Source organism: Parus major, chromosome 5, assembly GCF_001522545.3.
Source record: "Parus major isolate Abel chromosome 5, Parus_major1.1, whole genome shotgun sequence".
NCBI classification, from domain to species: Eukaryota; Metazoa; Chordata; class Aves; order Passeriformes; family Paridae; genus Parus; species Parus major.
The window spans coordinates 28926714-28943991 of record NC_031774.1 but is presented as its reverse complement, the minus strand read 5'-3'; the positions used below and the strand labels follow the sequence as shown (position 1 = coordinate 28943991).

Here is a 17278-nt window from a genome sequence, read left to right as displayed (position 1 = left end):
CTCACATTTATCTTCCTTTATCTAATCTAATGGCATCTATTCAATTTCTATTCACTTTTCATCAAGGTGATATATTTCCTCTCACATAGTACCTTTGTGTTCTTAGTATGCCTCATGGCAGAAATGATTTTTCAGTCATTTAATATTTATTCTACATTGTTGTCAAATAATAAATATTTATGACAAACCCCTTGACAGGGAAATGCGACACTAGAAGGACAAGAAAGGAAACTAAGATTTGACCATTTTATTGAGGTTGGACTTGGCAAAACTTGAAGTTGCTTTCATTTTTACTTCCCTCATCTGTATCATTTGCACTTTACAGGGACAGCAGTGTAAGAATAACTGCAGATGGATTTTACATTCTATTCCAGAAGCTCATGGGTAGCTAATGAAGAGCATTTTGGAAGTATCATAGGATGAATTTGAAAGACTCAGTACTGTTTCATCATTTTCTTATGTCTGTTTTCTATTAAATTCAGTATTTAAAAGAAAAAAAAATTGTAATCAAAATGCATGTTAATTTCTTTAGCATATTATTTACCATTACTGTATTCATCTCAAAATGTGTACTACTTCTGGTGCAATTTTAACTGCACCAAAGTGTTAATAGGAAAAAAAAAATTGGTAGGGCCTGGATTCATTTTTGATTCCATTGAATAGTGCTTATCACTAAAGGTGTGTCTTTCACTTTTCTGGCTAGGAAACAGTGCAATGAATTCCTTTACATACATAAGGAACATTAGTGGAGGTCTATTTTCCTTTCTTTTCCTGAAGTGAAAAAGGAACCGAGGAAATCTTTTATGTTGGACTGAAAATTTAGGTTCATGATCTTAAGTTTTATAAAGTAAGATTGTGGAAAGAGATCTGTGCTACAGCTTGTTATTAAATAATTCTGAATTCAGATCCAGATTCAGATAATATCTCTCTCTGTACTCTTCCCAGTTTTCAGCCAGGAGTGATTTAGAATTGAAATAAGATGTATACTTGAATATATGTGAGTTTTATAAATTCCTTTTCTGCCTGTTCTGCCTGCTTCTGAGTTATTCTGTAAGATCCCATGTGTTCTCCACATCATCAGTGGCTGTTAGGAATCTTATGGAGAAGAGCGGATTCTCACCAGAAGATACAGATAAGAAGACTTTAAATTACAGATTCTGTATTTGAAAACCAGCAACTTTTTCTTGGTTTATTCACCACAAAGATCCTTAGTTGCATGTCGGCCATCAAAGGACATTGTAAGTGTGCATTGTTCCAGCTCTGTCAGTTCTATCAGCATGAAACATGGGTTGGCAGGGCATCAGAGCTGTCAGGAAGCCTATAGGACCTGAATAGATTTAATAGGTCATGAAGTGCTCCTTAGGCACTGCTTCATAGCCCTTTCATAAATATTTTAATCTGAATCCTAAAAACAAAGATTAACTTTTTAGCTTTGCCTCTTTGAGTTGAAGGCTCTTCCAGAGTCTGACTTTATTGATAGTTATGAACTTTTAAATTTCCAGCCAAAATGTCCTCATGACTGAGAATCTGTTCTTCTGCCAGTGTTGTCAGTTTGAGAAGTCCTCTTTCTTCCTGCTTCATTCTCTCGTTTCCTCTCTCCCCATTCACTTACACACACAGACACTGTCAGCCTTCATCTTTGCCAGATTCACTGAGCTAATGTTTTTCTTGTGCCATCTCAGATGAGCACTCCAGTCTCCTCGCCAGCATACAGCCCATCTCTTGCAGTTTGGGTTCATAAGTGACCTACACAGTCACACAGTCTCCCAGATTAAACCTTGCTGGTGTCTTGTACAGAAACACTCAGATACCCCTGGTTTTACCAGGTGGATGTGGTGGTGCATCGTACAACTGGGTCTGCCACTGTCTTGACTACATCACGTTAGGGGTCAATCTAAGTGAGGTGTAGATCTCAGGTACACCCAGGAAGTGTCTTCTTTCCAATAACTGACTGCTTCCCCTTTTGTCTAACAGTTTCTGTGCTTATCCTAGTTTTCTTCACTACCAGTTCTCATTTAGCAGTGTTAAAAGCTTTACAGAGATCCAAAGAGATGAGTTCATATTTATATCATACTTCTAATAAAAAAATCAAAGAAGGATGTTGTGTATGTCATGGATATCTGGCATGACATCCATGTTTTCTTTTAGCCCATTTTCCAAGACTTTAGTTCATGGAATCATAGAATATCCTGAGCTGGAAGGAACTTGTAAGGTTCATGGAGTCCAGCTCCTCACCCTCCACAGGACAGCCCAAGGATCACATCCTGTGCCTGATAATGTTCCCCAAATGCTTTTTGAACTCAGGCTGCTGCTATGTCAACTTTCCTGGGAAGCTTCTTCCAATGCCCATCCACCCTCTGGGTGAAGAATTGTGATATAATATCTGACCTAAACCTCTTCTGATACAACTTCATCTATTCCATCCCCTCACTGCTCACCAGAGGGAAGAGATTGGTGCTGGCCCCTCCTCTTCCCCTCATGAGGAAGTTGTAGCCTGCAATGAGGTCCCCCCTCAGTCTCCTCCAGACTGAACAGACGAAGTGACCTCAGCTGCTCCTCATTCGTATTCCCTTCAAGATACTTTGTTATCTTTGTATCTCTCCTTTGCACACTCTCTAACACTTCATATCTTTGCTATACTGTGGCTCTCAGAACTGTCCCCAGCACTGGAGGTGGGGCTGCCCCAGCTCAGAGCAGAGGGGACAATCCCCTCCCTTGCCCAGCTGGTGATGCTGGGCCTGATGCACCCCAGGACAGGGCTGGCCCTCCTGGCTGCCAGGGCACTGCTGGCTCGTGTTCAACTTGCCACTGACCAGGAACCCCAGGTCCCTTCCTGCAGCAGAGCTCTCCAGCCTCTCGTCCCCCAGTCTGTCCATACATCCAGGGTTGTCCCATCCAGGGTGCAGAATCCAACACTTTCCATTGCTAAACTTAGTGATTGCCCAGTCCCCTAAATTTTCAAGGTTTCTCTGCAGGGCCTCCCTGTCTCTGAGGGAGTCAACAGCTCCTCACAATTTAGTATCATCAGCAAATTTACTTATTATGCCTTTGAGTTCTGCATCCAAGTTATGTTATTCCTCACTTCAAAATTTCTTCCAAAGCCTGTCAGGTACTATCAGGTTACAGACATCAACTCACTAGTTCACATTGTTTTTCTCTTCTTTTAGGGGGACTAAGTTTGCTGCTTCTCAGTTATGTTGCATCATTTTCAAGTTCATAGAAAAGTGACAAATACTGTCTATCAGACCTAAATTTACATGCTATACCTTACAATGGTTTCCCAATAGAGATTACCTACTTCTGCTGAATGTGCTAAATTCCTGGAGTTTTCATTCCACTCAGTTGTTATTTTTATATCAATGTGATATGGATAATTCCCATTACCTGCCTTTTCTTCTTTTTCACTATTGTCTTACTTGAGGAAAAATTATTTTTTCACTGATATCTAGGAATATATTTAATCACTATGCCAATGTAATTTCATTATAAATCCAACTTTTATTTCATTTTTGCTATTTTTAATAATCCTTCCAGAGTCAACATTACCTTGATTTTTGGTAATACTTGATTTACACTTCCACTTCCTGGCCTTCAAAACTTTTTTTTTTAATATGTATTTCCTTCCATGCTTTATAAGTTCCTTGTCTATATGTAAGAACCTAGTCTATGCTGACTGTTCCAGCTAGAGGACAGTTTGCAATGAACTTTTACAGTCGTTTGCTTTTGCTTGAAAAACAAATCTAAATACATATTTACTTCTTTTTTTTAATGTTATGTTAAATACTATATACTTTTTCTCAGTGGGCAAACATTCAAAATAAAGCAATACCTTTGAATGTTCTGAGCTGTTTCCATTTCACTTAAAAGGAAACTAATTTGGAGTCTCAGATGTAGCTGTGCAGCAGCCGCCTTTCAGAGGGGCCCTGTGATGTGCTGCTGAAAGGATGTGATTTATGATATTTTTTTCATTGCTATACATAGCTATGCACATATTGTAACTGAATAAAAATGCAGTAACAGAATGTACATAGAGTTATTTGAATGTCTATCCATGTGCACGTATAACTTTGCCTAGTGCACATGCATACATAGGTTAGTAGTTATGTGCATAGTAGTGCATGAATGCCAAAAATTTGACCTTAGATGTCAGAATTGTAACTGTGTCACTTCAGGCCTTTCCAATTAAACAGACAGCTGTTGTGGGAGGCTCTACCTGTGTGTTTGCACAGTTTTTCCACCCCATCCTCTTCCATGTGTTTTCAGAGCTGAGGGAGTGTGCGAAGCACCTGGAGGCAGCTCTTCTTCACTCTACTTTCTTCCTGACAGTCTTCCTTCTGCTTTCTCTGTGCTAACCAGTGACAGGACCTGAGGAAAGGGCCTGAAGTTGTCAGAGGAGTTTTAGGCCTTGGAAAAAGGTCCTTCAGGCAGAGGGTGGTTGGGCACTGAACAGGCTCCCAAGGGCAGCGGTCACAGCACCAAACCTAACCAAAGCAAACCAAAGTTCAAGAAGTGTTTAGGACGATGCCCTCAGGCACATGGTGTGACTCTTGGGGATGGTTCTGTGCTGAACTGGGAGTTGGATTCAATGATCCTTGTGCATCCCTTCCAGCTCAGCTTATTCTCTGATAATGACAGGCAAGGGAATTCATGTTTTGTTACAGTGCATCAGGCATGTGGGATGTGACTTTTTCCCTCTTTTCTCCAGAAGATAATCCCAGAGAGATGGTAATTAACATGGAAGAGGGGAAAGTGCTACTACAGCAGTTTTCCTATTTGGAGTATTCACAAAGTATTCACAGTATCATATCCTGAGGTGGCTTTGCCAGCTTCATAAAACAGAAAGGAAAGCATTGACATTTGGACTGGTCTGATGTTCTCCAGCTGTATTTGTGGTCTTTATATGCATTTTCATATGCAGCGACCCCTACAAGTGCTCGAATGTTTGGCAGAATTAGGCCATGCCCTGTGGAAAGAATGGGATTTTTATCTGGTTTTGGATGTATCTGACAGAAGGCTGCCTATCATGGGCTGTGAGGGCGCAGTATCTGGCAGGGCTTTGGGAATTTAGGCACTGAGGTGTGTGGGGCTCCACAGCACGCTGCCCGACAGGCCTCATGGAGGGCTTGGATGCAATCAGTGCACAGAAAGGAAGTCTTTCTGCTGAGAGCACATCCCTGCTGAAGCTCAGCAGGAGCTGAAGGGAAACCATCCACCCAAACCATGTCACCAGGGAACAGGAAGGCAGGAAGGCTCTCCCAGAGTACATGGCCACCAGTGGGAGGGCTGATTTCCAGATCCCAGCCTTTTCTAGTTGTGGAAGAGGTGAGCAAGAACCATGCTTCAGGTTTGTTCAGCAGCTCTGTGCTGGAGGCAGAGCAGCAGCACGCTCTGTGCTTCAGCCACTGCTGTCAGTGACGTCTGCAGGGCCACGTGGGCACCATCAGATCAGTGTTTGTGCTGATCACATCCTGGGCAGAGTGTATTAAATTTGTCATTAAAGTGTCACTTTCATGCAGGTAGCAGAATGAGGGTTATTTTAGGCAAGCTGTGGAGGAACAGTCCTTAGCCATGAGCAAAAATAAAACAGGTGAACAATAAAGCTTGGCACATTTGTGTGAGCTTGCCACCTGTGGGCCCCACATTCCCTACTCTGCTAAAAAGGCCATTTCTGTCTCTGCAGTTCTGCTGCTGCTCATCTTCCACAGAGGATGGTTCTACCATAGTGGAGACAGGGGGACTTGGCTTATTTCTGGTGTCACCCTGACGCCAAGCTAAATTCAATTGCACTGTACACCCCCCACTCCGAGGGAATTTTGGTTCCTATTTTGATATTCCAAGGACAAGTTCCTTGAATAAAGCTTGAGATGGTCACTACCCATTTTGCAGAAGAGGACATCCAGATACTTGCAATGGCATGTTACCATCCCCAGTGTGATGACCCATGAGTGGAGATGCTGTTTCCAGGGGCTGGATAAAGACAGTGGTGGAGTTCTTGGAGAAACCAAGGGGACATGTCTGTGGAATAGCTAATGGCAATTAAAAATTATCTGTATATGGCAGTACCAGTTTTGTTTAAAATCATCTCTGAGTGCAAAGGCCTGAACCAGCAGGAATGGTTAAGCTTAACAGGATGCCAGTAAGAAAAGCAAAATTTACTGCTTTTATAACGGCGGTTTTTTTAGGACCTGTAAATCCTTTTAAAATTGCAGCATGATCTGTATATGTGTATGAGAAGATCCCAACTAGTTAGAAGTGACACAGCTAGATCAATAACTACATGTTCTTTCTGAAGTGTGCTTTACTACTTGTGGAAGTTAAATCTGGTGAGATGTTTTTGCAGATTTGAGCTTTGATCAGTGTGTTATAAAGATGCATACTTACATCATACATTTGCTTTTGCAGCTCCTGGTTGCTAAATCCCCTGTTGCTCCATTCTCCACTTTTTTCTACACCATTGAGAAATCAGGCTTGGTTCTTCAGGGTAAGACCAGAACATTGATTGTTTTGCCTTTTCAATTAGTATTTTAAGCAGACTGAATGTAGATAATGATAACTATTGTTGTAAATGGTGCTGTTTATACCAAATTAAAACACCACACATTTAGACATTCTGGTTAACAAGAGGAGCAATCTGCTGAATTCAGTTTCTTCTTGGATTACACTAAATTAGTTCTTGCATATTGTCCTGGATCTAGAAATGGGCCCTGAAATTATTAACCAGGACTCCCTGTTTCCATCCAAGGTAAAGTTGCAGGGTCCTAGGGGGTAGGTTTCTTCAGGAGAAACATACCCATCTATCATTAATAACCCGCTCTAATAAATGGTTCTTCTTTAGCAAATGGCTTGGCTTTAGTAAAAATGCAGGAATTTAATGTCTGTTTTGTTTTTGTGATCATTTTAATGCTAATGCCCTGTGGTCTTAAATTATCCTCAGATTCTCTAGGACTTGAAGTGGTATACTGAAAAGCTGGGTATTGCTACCATGCTGACAGGGAACTAGGATTCCTCGTGGCTGTGTCCTGAATCATGTACTTTCAGACACAGCAAAGAGGGAAGCTCAGCTCTTCCCTTCTTTTCCCATTTATCCCAGCAAACATCCTTACTTTTTGACAAACATTCATAGATCAATTTTGTTGAGTTGATGTCTTTTGATATGCAGCCTGGCTCCTTACCACTGCATCAGTTTAACAGACTGAATAAAACTGCTCAGTGCCTGTCACTTTCTGTTCAGGGAGGAGATCTGATATGCAGCCAGGGCACTAAGACAAGTGAGTATAGCTGGTTCTCAGTTTCCAGTGATGGAGAATCACTGATCCTATGAGGCACTGTGAACTCTTTAAGAGATGTCAACAGTTCTCCTCCTTGTGATTGCACATTTCTCACATTCAAACAGGCTGTACCAGACTAATGACATATTTATATTTCCTAGTGAGTCAGTGTGCTTACATCTCAGGTGATGCAAAATGTCAGAGAACAAAAGAAATTAAAATGTTTTATGGTGCATTTTTTATTCCATTTGATACATCTACATAATTGTAATGGGAGGGAGGTACAGTGTTTCCTAAGCCTTTGGATACTATTTTCAGTATATTCTTAGATAACATTTTGGGCATTTGATCTACTTTATTTGGTACCAGTAATTCTAAAAGTCTACAGGAACTTGAAAACTTATTAGCGTAAACTGAGGTTACTTGCAAGAGTTGGTCTTGATGTGTTTTGTTTCAGTATAGGGAAGATGATAAGCTACCTTTCTGTCTTGGATATCTTGAGTTACATAGATGTTTCTGGTCATTATTTAAAAAGGCAGACAATTTCCTGCTCTGTCTTCAGGCACTAATGTAGTGAAACTTTGGGAAAGAAAGTTTTCCCATTTCAGAAACAGGGAGCATTTGTTCAGAGACAATCTTATTTTTTTCAGCTCTTTTCTGTGAGCCATGAATATAGCTTTCTCAGGACTAAACCATACCTTTAAAGAACAAATGGGCCTGGTTACATGTAATGATGATGGAGCAGCATTAAATCCTCCTGATAGGAGGATATCACTGCATTAAAAGTGTGACAATTGCTCTTTTCCCTGTTCCCATATGTTTCTGGGGTGTATATTTAAAACATAATTGCCATTTTTCTACAAACAGATAAAATACCAGTTTGGATTTCTTTAAGTAATTAATGTCTTGATGTCAGGCATTTGTGCATTTTGAAAAGCAACTAGAATGTCTTCTCTGTGTGAGCCTTTTATTACTTTCTGATTACATCATTACGTTTCTATTTTAGATATTTTTCTCCAATATTGGTAATATAGGAAGGGCATGGTTCCCCTGATAATGTGCCCTACACTCTTTTACAGAGACTTGTAAGCACACATGAACCATCTCACAGATTTGTAAAAGTAAATATTGTGTGGTCACATCCCACATTTCAGTGATCATTATTTCTGTGGAAAGAGGAAGTGAGAAAATCACCAGGAAATGTCTGGTTTGGATAAGATGCAGAAAGTGGCACCAGGCTGCCCTGTTCAAAAGATGCTAGAGTTTTTCTGAGTTGTACTTGGTGCATCTTTCCCAAGAGAAGCTGGGTGAAGGTAAGATGATGGTAAGGCAACTAGGCATGGGCCAGCCAGTGACTGCTTGAGGAACATCACATAGCGCTAGCCAGTGGAATCTGTCCCGCAGCCTGATTGCAAAGGCAACTCTCCCATTCAGGCTTTGTTGTTTCATTCCCTTGGTGTCAGGAGGTGAGCACATTCAGGGTGGCTGATGGGAACAAGTGGATGGATGTGGGAATTGGTGAGAGGCAGCAGCTGGCTGAAGTGCCCAGGATTCTTTCTTTTTACTCAGGGGGTCCCATCCCAGGACCATTAACCAATAGGCCATAAACAAATTGATATCGGAAAATGTGGCTGGAAACTCTCTGATTAGCGAGGGTGAATGGGTAATGAAAGACAAAGTGAAAGTGTGATTTAACAGTTCCACAAGCAATTTCCATTGCCACCTCTGAGGGATTAGGATGTGTGGAATAGGCTAAAAAAAAAAAGAGGAGGAGCTCCCCCCTGCTTTGTTCTGTGGGCTGGAGGATAATAAAACGGCAGGAGAGGCAGTGTGGCTAGTTAGGGATTTCACAGACTGCTATTTGATGCAGTTTAAGGAGCCCTTCTGCTATTGTTGCAGTCAAAATGGGAAGCGGAACTGTTCTCCATTTGCAAAAATCTCCAGCGTCCTCAGGAAGAGGGCTGAGAGCAAAAGGCTATTAAGATGGTAATGCTGCCCCATTTGGAGGAGTGTATCAAAATCCTCTTTGTCAATGTAAATTGCTTCTCTGTTTCCCTGGTATCTTTGCATCTCATGGCCTCAGTGCAAGCACAGAAATTTTTGGAGGAGACCCTAGTGAAGACAGAACTGCTTCTCTTTTATTGTCAGAGGAGATCTCCAGGATGCCCAAGAGTCCCTTGGAGAAAACTTCTTTGATTTTATAAACTTGAAGTGTTTGGGGATGAAGAGAATCCATTTATGCACTCACTTGTTTATTTCCACTTTCAGACTAGAGAAATGTGATGATTGAAAAGCAAGATTGACAGTCAGAAATTTAGCAAGAGAAGTCTTCAGCCTCCTCCTTTCATTGCTTCAGATTGCTCTGTGCTATAGAGGGAGTGGACTGCAACCCCAAAAATACCCTCAGTTGCCTTTACATTGCAATGCAATGTCATGTTATGTTCTGCCATACTGTAGTGTCATTCTTTGATGAACCTGAATTGTGAGTGCAGAATCCAATCTGACAGCCAATCTCTATTTTGTTGAGATCTTAGACAAAAAGGCAGAAAAAACTGGATCTAAGCTCTGCAAAATATTGGAAGTTTTACTGTCAGCTTGGGTTTCCTGTTCTGAGAACTTGCTATTTCAATACAGCAGTTGCAGTGAGTGAAGTCATACCATTAAAAAGGAGACTAAAATTAAAAGAGTTCCAGATCTACTTGATTAAGAGTACAAGTTGTAAGATGTCTCAGCTGAGACTTTGTGGAAGTCTCATTCCATCTTAGTTAAGGAAATGCCTTCTGTTACCAAGAGGATGGTGCTGCAAAAGGGACACGGTGGCTGTTTGCCAGCTGAGGAGTCTGTTGGGACTGAATGCTTAACTAAGTGATTAACATTGTTCTTCATGGAAAAAGACTCAGAAACACTGAAAACTTAAGGCAAATTATATTAGTGAGCTAGGACTTGCTTTTGAGTAATGATATATTTCCAGTTTCATGGGATTTAAAGATGGATAGAGTTATCAGCTCATCCAAACTGACCTCCTGTGTATCATAGATGTTTCCTTCAGGCACCTGATAACTTTGTTGCAGTCATTTCTTCTAGAAAAGTAATCACTATTATTTGTAGACATAAAGAAATGTGAGTTTGCCTTGAAAGTGTTTTCAAGTTTTAGCTACCTTGTTGCAAAACCCTTGTTAGGGTTCAGATTAGAATTTGTCTGCGTTCAGCTTTTGGCCTCAGTTCTTGTTATGACCTTGAGTGCTAAAAAAAGCACTGTTGCTGTTAAATGGTTGCCATTTTTCATGAGTGTACTTGGCATTATGATTTATCTCACTATTTTTCACTCTTCCTTTTTGAAAGAAAGGTACAACTGTCCATAAATTTAACCTCAAAATTTTGTGTCTGCTGCTGACTGGCTCCCCTCATTACTCAAAGAAAGAACAGAATACCTTGTATTTTGCTAAAGAGAAGAGTTTGGGGGTTGTGCCACAGGACTGGATAATTAGTTGATTAATCCATCCTTTCTACAGCCCTCTTTTCCACTCTACACAACCAGTCTGAACACAAACGTGCTCACCTTGCATGTAATGTCCTATAGAGGCAGGTAGCTTGTTATATGTAGAAACAAAAGAATGTGGCACTTGGAAGAGAGTGTCTTAAGTTTCACAGTAAAAGGAAAAGATCTAGTAACAGCTAAATCTAGGAAACCTTGGTACATTATGTTTCATTTGTCACTAAGGTAATGAAAGAGGCTCATTTTGATCTCAAAATAGCATAGGGTCTGGGCTTGTAGTGCAGCATGGCAAACTGTCTCCAAAGTGCTATAACTAATTTCTATGGCTGAAGCAAGTGAAAAGTGCCTCATTTTATTTTGTAAAGAAACAAGTAGTGAGGTAGAAAAGGAATTGTGAAAGAAAGGGCAGCATTATTTGTATTGTATTGTGTGGGTTTGAACAGTGAAAGACAATGATTTACTGCATCAAAAGCTTTTATTCAGTTGAAGAACTGTAACTATAAAGTGACCTTTGTCTGGAGCAACATGGATATAATCTGTAAAATGAAGCAGGGTCGTACTTGATGTGTGAATGGGTGGAAGACAGATTAATGGGAATAGAGTTGTGCATTGCTATTGAGATGGTAAAAGATTTGCAGTGCCACTGGTGATTTCCAGCCCTATTGGAGGGATAAAGATGAACTGATCATTGTTAGGATCTCTGTGGGGTGGAAGCGTTTTTGCTGTATTCCCCACAGGACACTGAAAGTCTCATGCTATTTCTAACAGGTTTGTAATAATGAGAGCAAAGAAGCACTATCAGTTTGTAGGTTAAGTCCATCCTGAGAGTAAGGTGAGAGAAAAAATAAGACTGCCATCATCCCAATGCCAGCAACATCACCCACACAGATAAAGCTGACATCAATGAAAATGTCCTTTTGTTCAGGCAATTCATGGCATTTTGAGGAAGGGGTTACTAAACGTGGCCCAGGAATGGTGTTTGCTTTGGTCAGGGTGTCCTCATTAGATGGGTTTGTGGGAATTGCTCTACTGCTCTGCAGCAGCAGCACTGCCAAAGCCTTGCTGGAGTGGCCAAACTTCACAGCTGTCAAATGAAGGACAGCAGAGAAACAGAGCCAAGATGCAAAACTAACTAAAAGTGTTAATGAGGAGAAATGGATGGAAAGCATCTTAATGGTGAAGGAAGATTAGAGGCACCTTGGGTTTAGATCCAGTAGAAACCAAATAAACTGTCATATCAATAAAATTAAATGTTTCTCTCTGCAAACATGAGCTTTGACATAATGGCATAGTAGATAGGCAGTAGATTGGTAAAGTTTCAGGCCATACTTTTTCTTGTGAGCTTAATTTGTGGGAGGATATTATGCCAGATAAATCCAGTTTAGCACAATGTTTTGAATTACCTGCTTATTTCTAAAGATGCATGCAAAGATACTGAAGATACTGCTGTCTTGCACTGAAAGCCAAACATGTCCCTAAATGCTTTACTAGATTGCAACTGAAGTGCCAGCATTTAATTTGTCTGAAGTTCTACTAAATGTAATACAAAAAAATCTTTAGTTCAAGCTGTGTGCCAAATCTGTTCTCATTTACACAAGTGCGAATCAAAACTAATTTCTTTTAATCCAGTGTTGTTAAAACAATGAGCTGAAGAGTGTCTGTTCCCCTCTTTACAAGGCTGGCATAGGCTTCCTGAGACAAAATTATCTCACTTCAGAGAAATCTTCTCCTTACCAGGCTCTCTGTAATGAATTCCTGATCAAAGTGGGCTGCTCCCCTGGGTTTTCAGCATAGTGCTAAAGCAAATGGCCTTTTTTCCAAAAGGCTTTTAACATAAGGAGTGTAATTGTCTGTTGCTTAGAGGTAAGTAGTGTCTGTGATTTGTGACAATATATTGTTCTGGGAACTGAACATTGTCATGGAAGACTAAGACTTTACTAGTAATTGCCTGGATTTAATGTAGATGTTACATCTTACAAGCTACAGATTTGTAAAATAAGGTCAAATGCACCTAAAATGGACTTAATGTTCTTAAGTGAACACATTCATGAGTAGGAAGCCAAATAAATGTTTTTTCAAAAACATGTTTTTCAGCCAGAGTAAAGTCTCTTGCTTTTGTGTGCAGCTTGTGGACGTAAAAGACAGTTAAGTCTCACAGTGATTTTTTCTTTTCTCACGTAGGCACAATTAAGTTTCTTTTGCTATCCTCACAGGTTATGTCTGTACTGGCTTCACCACTAACATGCTTTGGTAGTGAAGCCATCACTGATGTAATTTGATCTTTTCAAAATATAGTTAGCAATAGAGGACTGTGACCCAAATTACCCTTGGTAATACATGAAACTTTTCTTTAGCTATAGGAATTTATATATTACTAAAATCTTATAAAATCCCTTAAGTGTACAGCCTGTTTTCCAAGGAGAAATGCTGGACACTTTATTGTTCCCTCTGCTGAGGAGATTTAAGAGTTACCTACAGTCTAAACTCTGTAAGTCTCCAGAGTGCAATTCAAAGCACACTTGAATAACACTTCACCTAAACTAGAAAACTTGGTCTGAAGAGAGGCTTACTAGCACAGGGATAACACTTTACAGACAGGGCTTCCACTGCTTTGACCCCAGTGCTGTTTTGCTTTGAAATGTTCTCTATGTTTCGAGAATTAACACACCCTGAACAACCCTGTGTGTCTCTGCATCTGATGTGTTGATTTGCCCTGTCACAGATTTAAATTATCTTTTCATATAATCTTAAATCTATCTTGATAAAACGGAATAGGAATATATAGCACTTTCTTAGAAACAGGCACATGTGATAAACCCTCTCAGCAAACAGTGGTTTACTCATTACTGTCATTCCCTAAAATTCATAATATTGGGCTATTACTGTGAAGTGTCTTCTGCAATATTCCTTTGAACTTTATCAGTGCTCCTCGGTGTTTATATTGTAATGAAACCAAAACTGATCCTTTGTCATTCAGTTCTGTGAAGACCCCTGAAAAGCTATTGAGATTAAATTTCAAGGCCAGACTGAGTTAAAGAAGCATTCTAGGGATAAGAGAGCCAGCAAGGTTAGTCAGCAGTTTGCTGGAGTGTGGTGTATCAGCCCAGGCTGTTCCCTGGTTTGCCACCTGAATAACCCTGGAGGCTCTGCCTTAGGGCCCAGCACACAGGCAAGGCAGCACAAGCCTGCAGGGGTGAAGAAGGAAGCAAAGGCAACTCATGCTACAGTTTGCAGTTCAGCAAAAGATGTTGTTGAAAATATTTTACTTTATTGTCCACTGAATCTCATTTTCATTTCAACTTCCTCGTTTTTCAACTACAGAAACATTCTCCCATACAATCCAATGCTCTGTGAAGGTGCACTTCCCAGAAGCAGCAGCTGAGATGTGAGGAGTGACATTTCTAGAAAATGCTGGGGAATATTAGAGTCTGAATAGTCTGAACTGAGTGATGTGTGCTATTGTGGAGACCTCAGCTGAGATATCCCTTACTATTCAGTGAACAGGCTTAGAATAAGCAGGCTGAAATCCCAAGTTGAGCACCAAGTGTTGCATTGGTGAATGTGTTCTGAGTGAATTTAGGGATGGGATGAGATTCTTTCTCAGTAGCATATATAAATATCACATTCCTCCTTCAGGCTGCATATGCTTGATGGAGGACTTCAGTTTTGAGACATGACAGGTGGGAACTGCACCACATCTTTTACTTTCCTTCATGTTATTTTTGTGCTGTGAGTGAACTCCCCAAAACAAGGTATTGGGCAGCGAGGCACATACATTGCAGCTGTGAGTCCTAGCTGTGAGCTAGACCATATCCTGTCTGCTGTGGCATTTGCTGAAGTCCACAGAGGAGCAGAACATCCTGTTTGCTTAGTTTTCTTTTGTCTGCCCCATACCAGCACAGGGAGAATATTACTCTATATCTTTCCTCTCCTGCTCTGAAATTGGATCACAGCACTCCTGATTGTGTTCAATAGCTGGAAATGCTGAGGATATCCGATTGCTGAGGTCTCTTATTTTAAACACCACATGCCAGGAAAAGTATGTGGGATCCCACCAGCTTAGCACTGGAGGGTGCAGGATGCATCAACAGGAAAACCAAACAAAACATGAAGTGAAATTCGTTTGAAAAGGGAAGGGACTCATAGACCACCAATCAGCAGTGTTTCAACTCTTTATACCTACACAATAGGCCTTTTATTTTCCTTCAGTTCTTCTCGATATGCAAACTATCTTAAACTGGTTTTCAGAGCTGCAGCTGTCACCAAAGGCAGTGGGACCTGTAGGTGCTCATTACCTTTGAAAATCAAGCCAATGTATCCTAATGTGATAGGAAAAGGGAAAACCACTAAAACAGGATGGCTAAAACATAACTTTGATATGTTATGTGATCCTGGGCACCTTCATGTTTGATACAGAGGCAGGGCCTCACACAGAGCACACCAGAGCTCAAAGGTATGTTGTTACTTCTTTGCCTTTCAGCCTTCCTTCCCCTACAATTCTGTTGCCTTGCTTCATCACTGCAGTTCTTCTAGCTGAGTAACACTGGATAGGACTTTATTAGAATTTAGCAGAGGTAACTTTTATTCATCCAGAAAACTTTCTTTTCCTTAAGAAACAGGTTTTGTCCCCCTTTTTCTCTCAAGTGTGTGTTAGGCTGAGCTAGGGAATGAGTGATCACACAACTGACCTATAGCCAAGTGGGCCACTTTGGCTAACAGTGCAAGGTAGCAGCAGCAAGGATGAGCAGCTACCTGAGCCACAGTTTGATTTTCTTTTGGAAGACTTCTTGTGCCCTAGGAAAGGTTCCTAAGTAATGGAAGTCAGAAAAAGTCAGAGCAAGCCCTGATTACTCTAGTGTAGAATTAACTAAATTCCACTGTCACATCTGAGCACAAATGGAGTAAAGTGTCCCTCAAACTGGTCCCAGCCGCCTGGGCTCAGGAAGGACACCATTTACTGCTCTAATCACTTAAGGGCACAGGAAAACTTAATACACAAACTGCATTTGCAAACTCAAGGCCTCTTCTGGCAGAAGGGGTAAGAGAGCTGGCCCACTGTGGGCTACAGCCAACAGTGTGGCATTAATTTGCAGGGAAAGCTCATTTAACTGGCCTTCTGTTACTGCTTGCCTCAGACTGGAAGCTTTATCAGTTCATTGTGTGTCTTTTTTTCTTTTTCATAATGCCACATATTGTTGGTAAAATTAGGAAACTTGAAAACAGAGGAAGTAGAGGTAATGTTGATCTTGAAACACCAGCGATTGAAAAGACCATTCACAGTTTCCTTTAAAACAAAACCAAGGGGTAAGATAATGCAAACCAGGGCTGGGTGCCCAAGAGAGCATCATAATGAAGCATCCACTGTTATTGTTCAACTCAGTGTTTGTTCTTCATGTGAACAAAAGGAAGGAAGAGCTCTGCTATCAGGCTGGAGAGGAAGGAGTCTTTGTTGCCCTTGGCTACCCTAACTTTAAATGTGAGGAAGTGCAGGGCACTGCAACATAACCTTTCTGCAGTATTAGATGAGGAAAATTGATAGTTCAGCAGGTCAAGGGCGGACACTGTTTATCTGAAGACTAGGCTTCCCTTTCACGGCAGCCCCAAATCAGGTATGTCAGTGCTAGTATTCATGTAGGTCACGTGAGGTTTTAAAAACCTGGTTTTAAACTCTGGCACTTCTGCTTTGCTGCTTCTCTGCCTTTTGATTCTTCCTCTGCATTGTTGCTGGCCATAGGAGCAGTAAGAGATGCCATTTCCTTGTTGAATATGACAGGCACCCAGTGTCCTGAGTGTAAAGTTCAGGCATGCTGCTGAATGTGTCTGCTAGAGACTGAGTCAGGTTTACTGTACTTTTCTGATCCACCTGTAGATTTGTCTGCTGAAGTGGCAGAACTCAGATTAGTGATAGTTTACTATAGTCAGAGCCATTGTTTCAGATTTTCAGATGACTCAGGCAATGATTGTGTCATCAGCTAACCTCAGGTTACAATTTAAAGACACCCCTGCAATCATAAAGTTCTGCTTTGCTTGCCTGTGTGTTAGTCCTACTCTGGCTTTGTCTAGCCCATGTACTATCTCTGCATTCCAAGAGACATGGGAGAAACAGATTTGCATCCCATTAGAGGCAATGCTGTGGTGTTGGGATGTTTGAAAAATGTAGATGCGTATTTTGATTCTGATATACAGAGTTCATTCCTTGTATATGTTGCTCTGAAATTTTTGGACAGAAAACAAAAGCAGCCCACAAATACATTTCAGTTTTGTCTCCCATTCAAGCTGCCTCCCTGCATTGATTTCCTGTTAATTCAAGGTTACCATGGTGCATGATGTATAAAATGACACTTCCACACATTTATGTTAGAGTCTGTTTCCATAATCCTGAAATCTAATTGTTCTCACAACAGTATGCTTTGTGAAAGTTCTACCAACATTACTGTAGACAGAGAAAGAACATTAATTAGATAAAATATCCTTGTTTTGTTTAATGCAAGTGATCTGAGGGCTTGGTGCTTTG

At 40.8% G+C, this 17278-nt stretch overlaps 1 protein-coding gene across 2 annotated transcripts in view; it reads left to right on the top strand.

The window, feature by feature from the left end:
• The window catches only part of RAD51B (RAD51 paralog B), a 366995-nt gene that overhangs the window by 226282 nt on the left and 123435 nt on the right, over positions 1–17278 (top strand). For both annotated transcript variants that reach the window (XM_015630799.2, XM_015630798.2), the window contains exon 10: positions 6403–6481. In XM_015630799.2, the coding sequence (XP_015486285.1) occupies positions 6403–6481 (79 nt within the window). The remainder of the gene's footprint in view (positions 1–6402; positions 6482–17278) is intronic.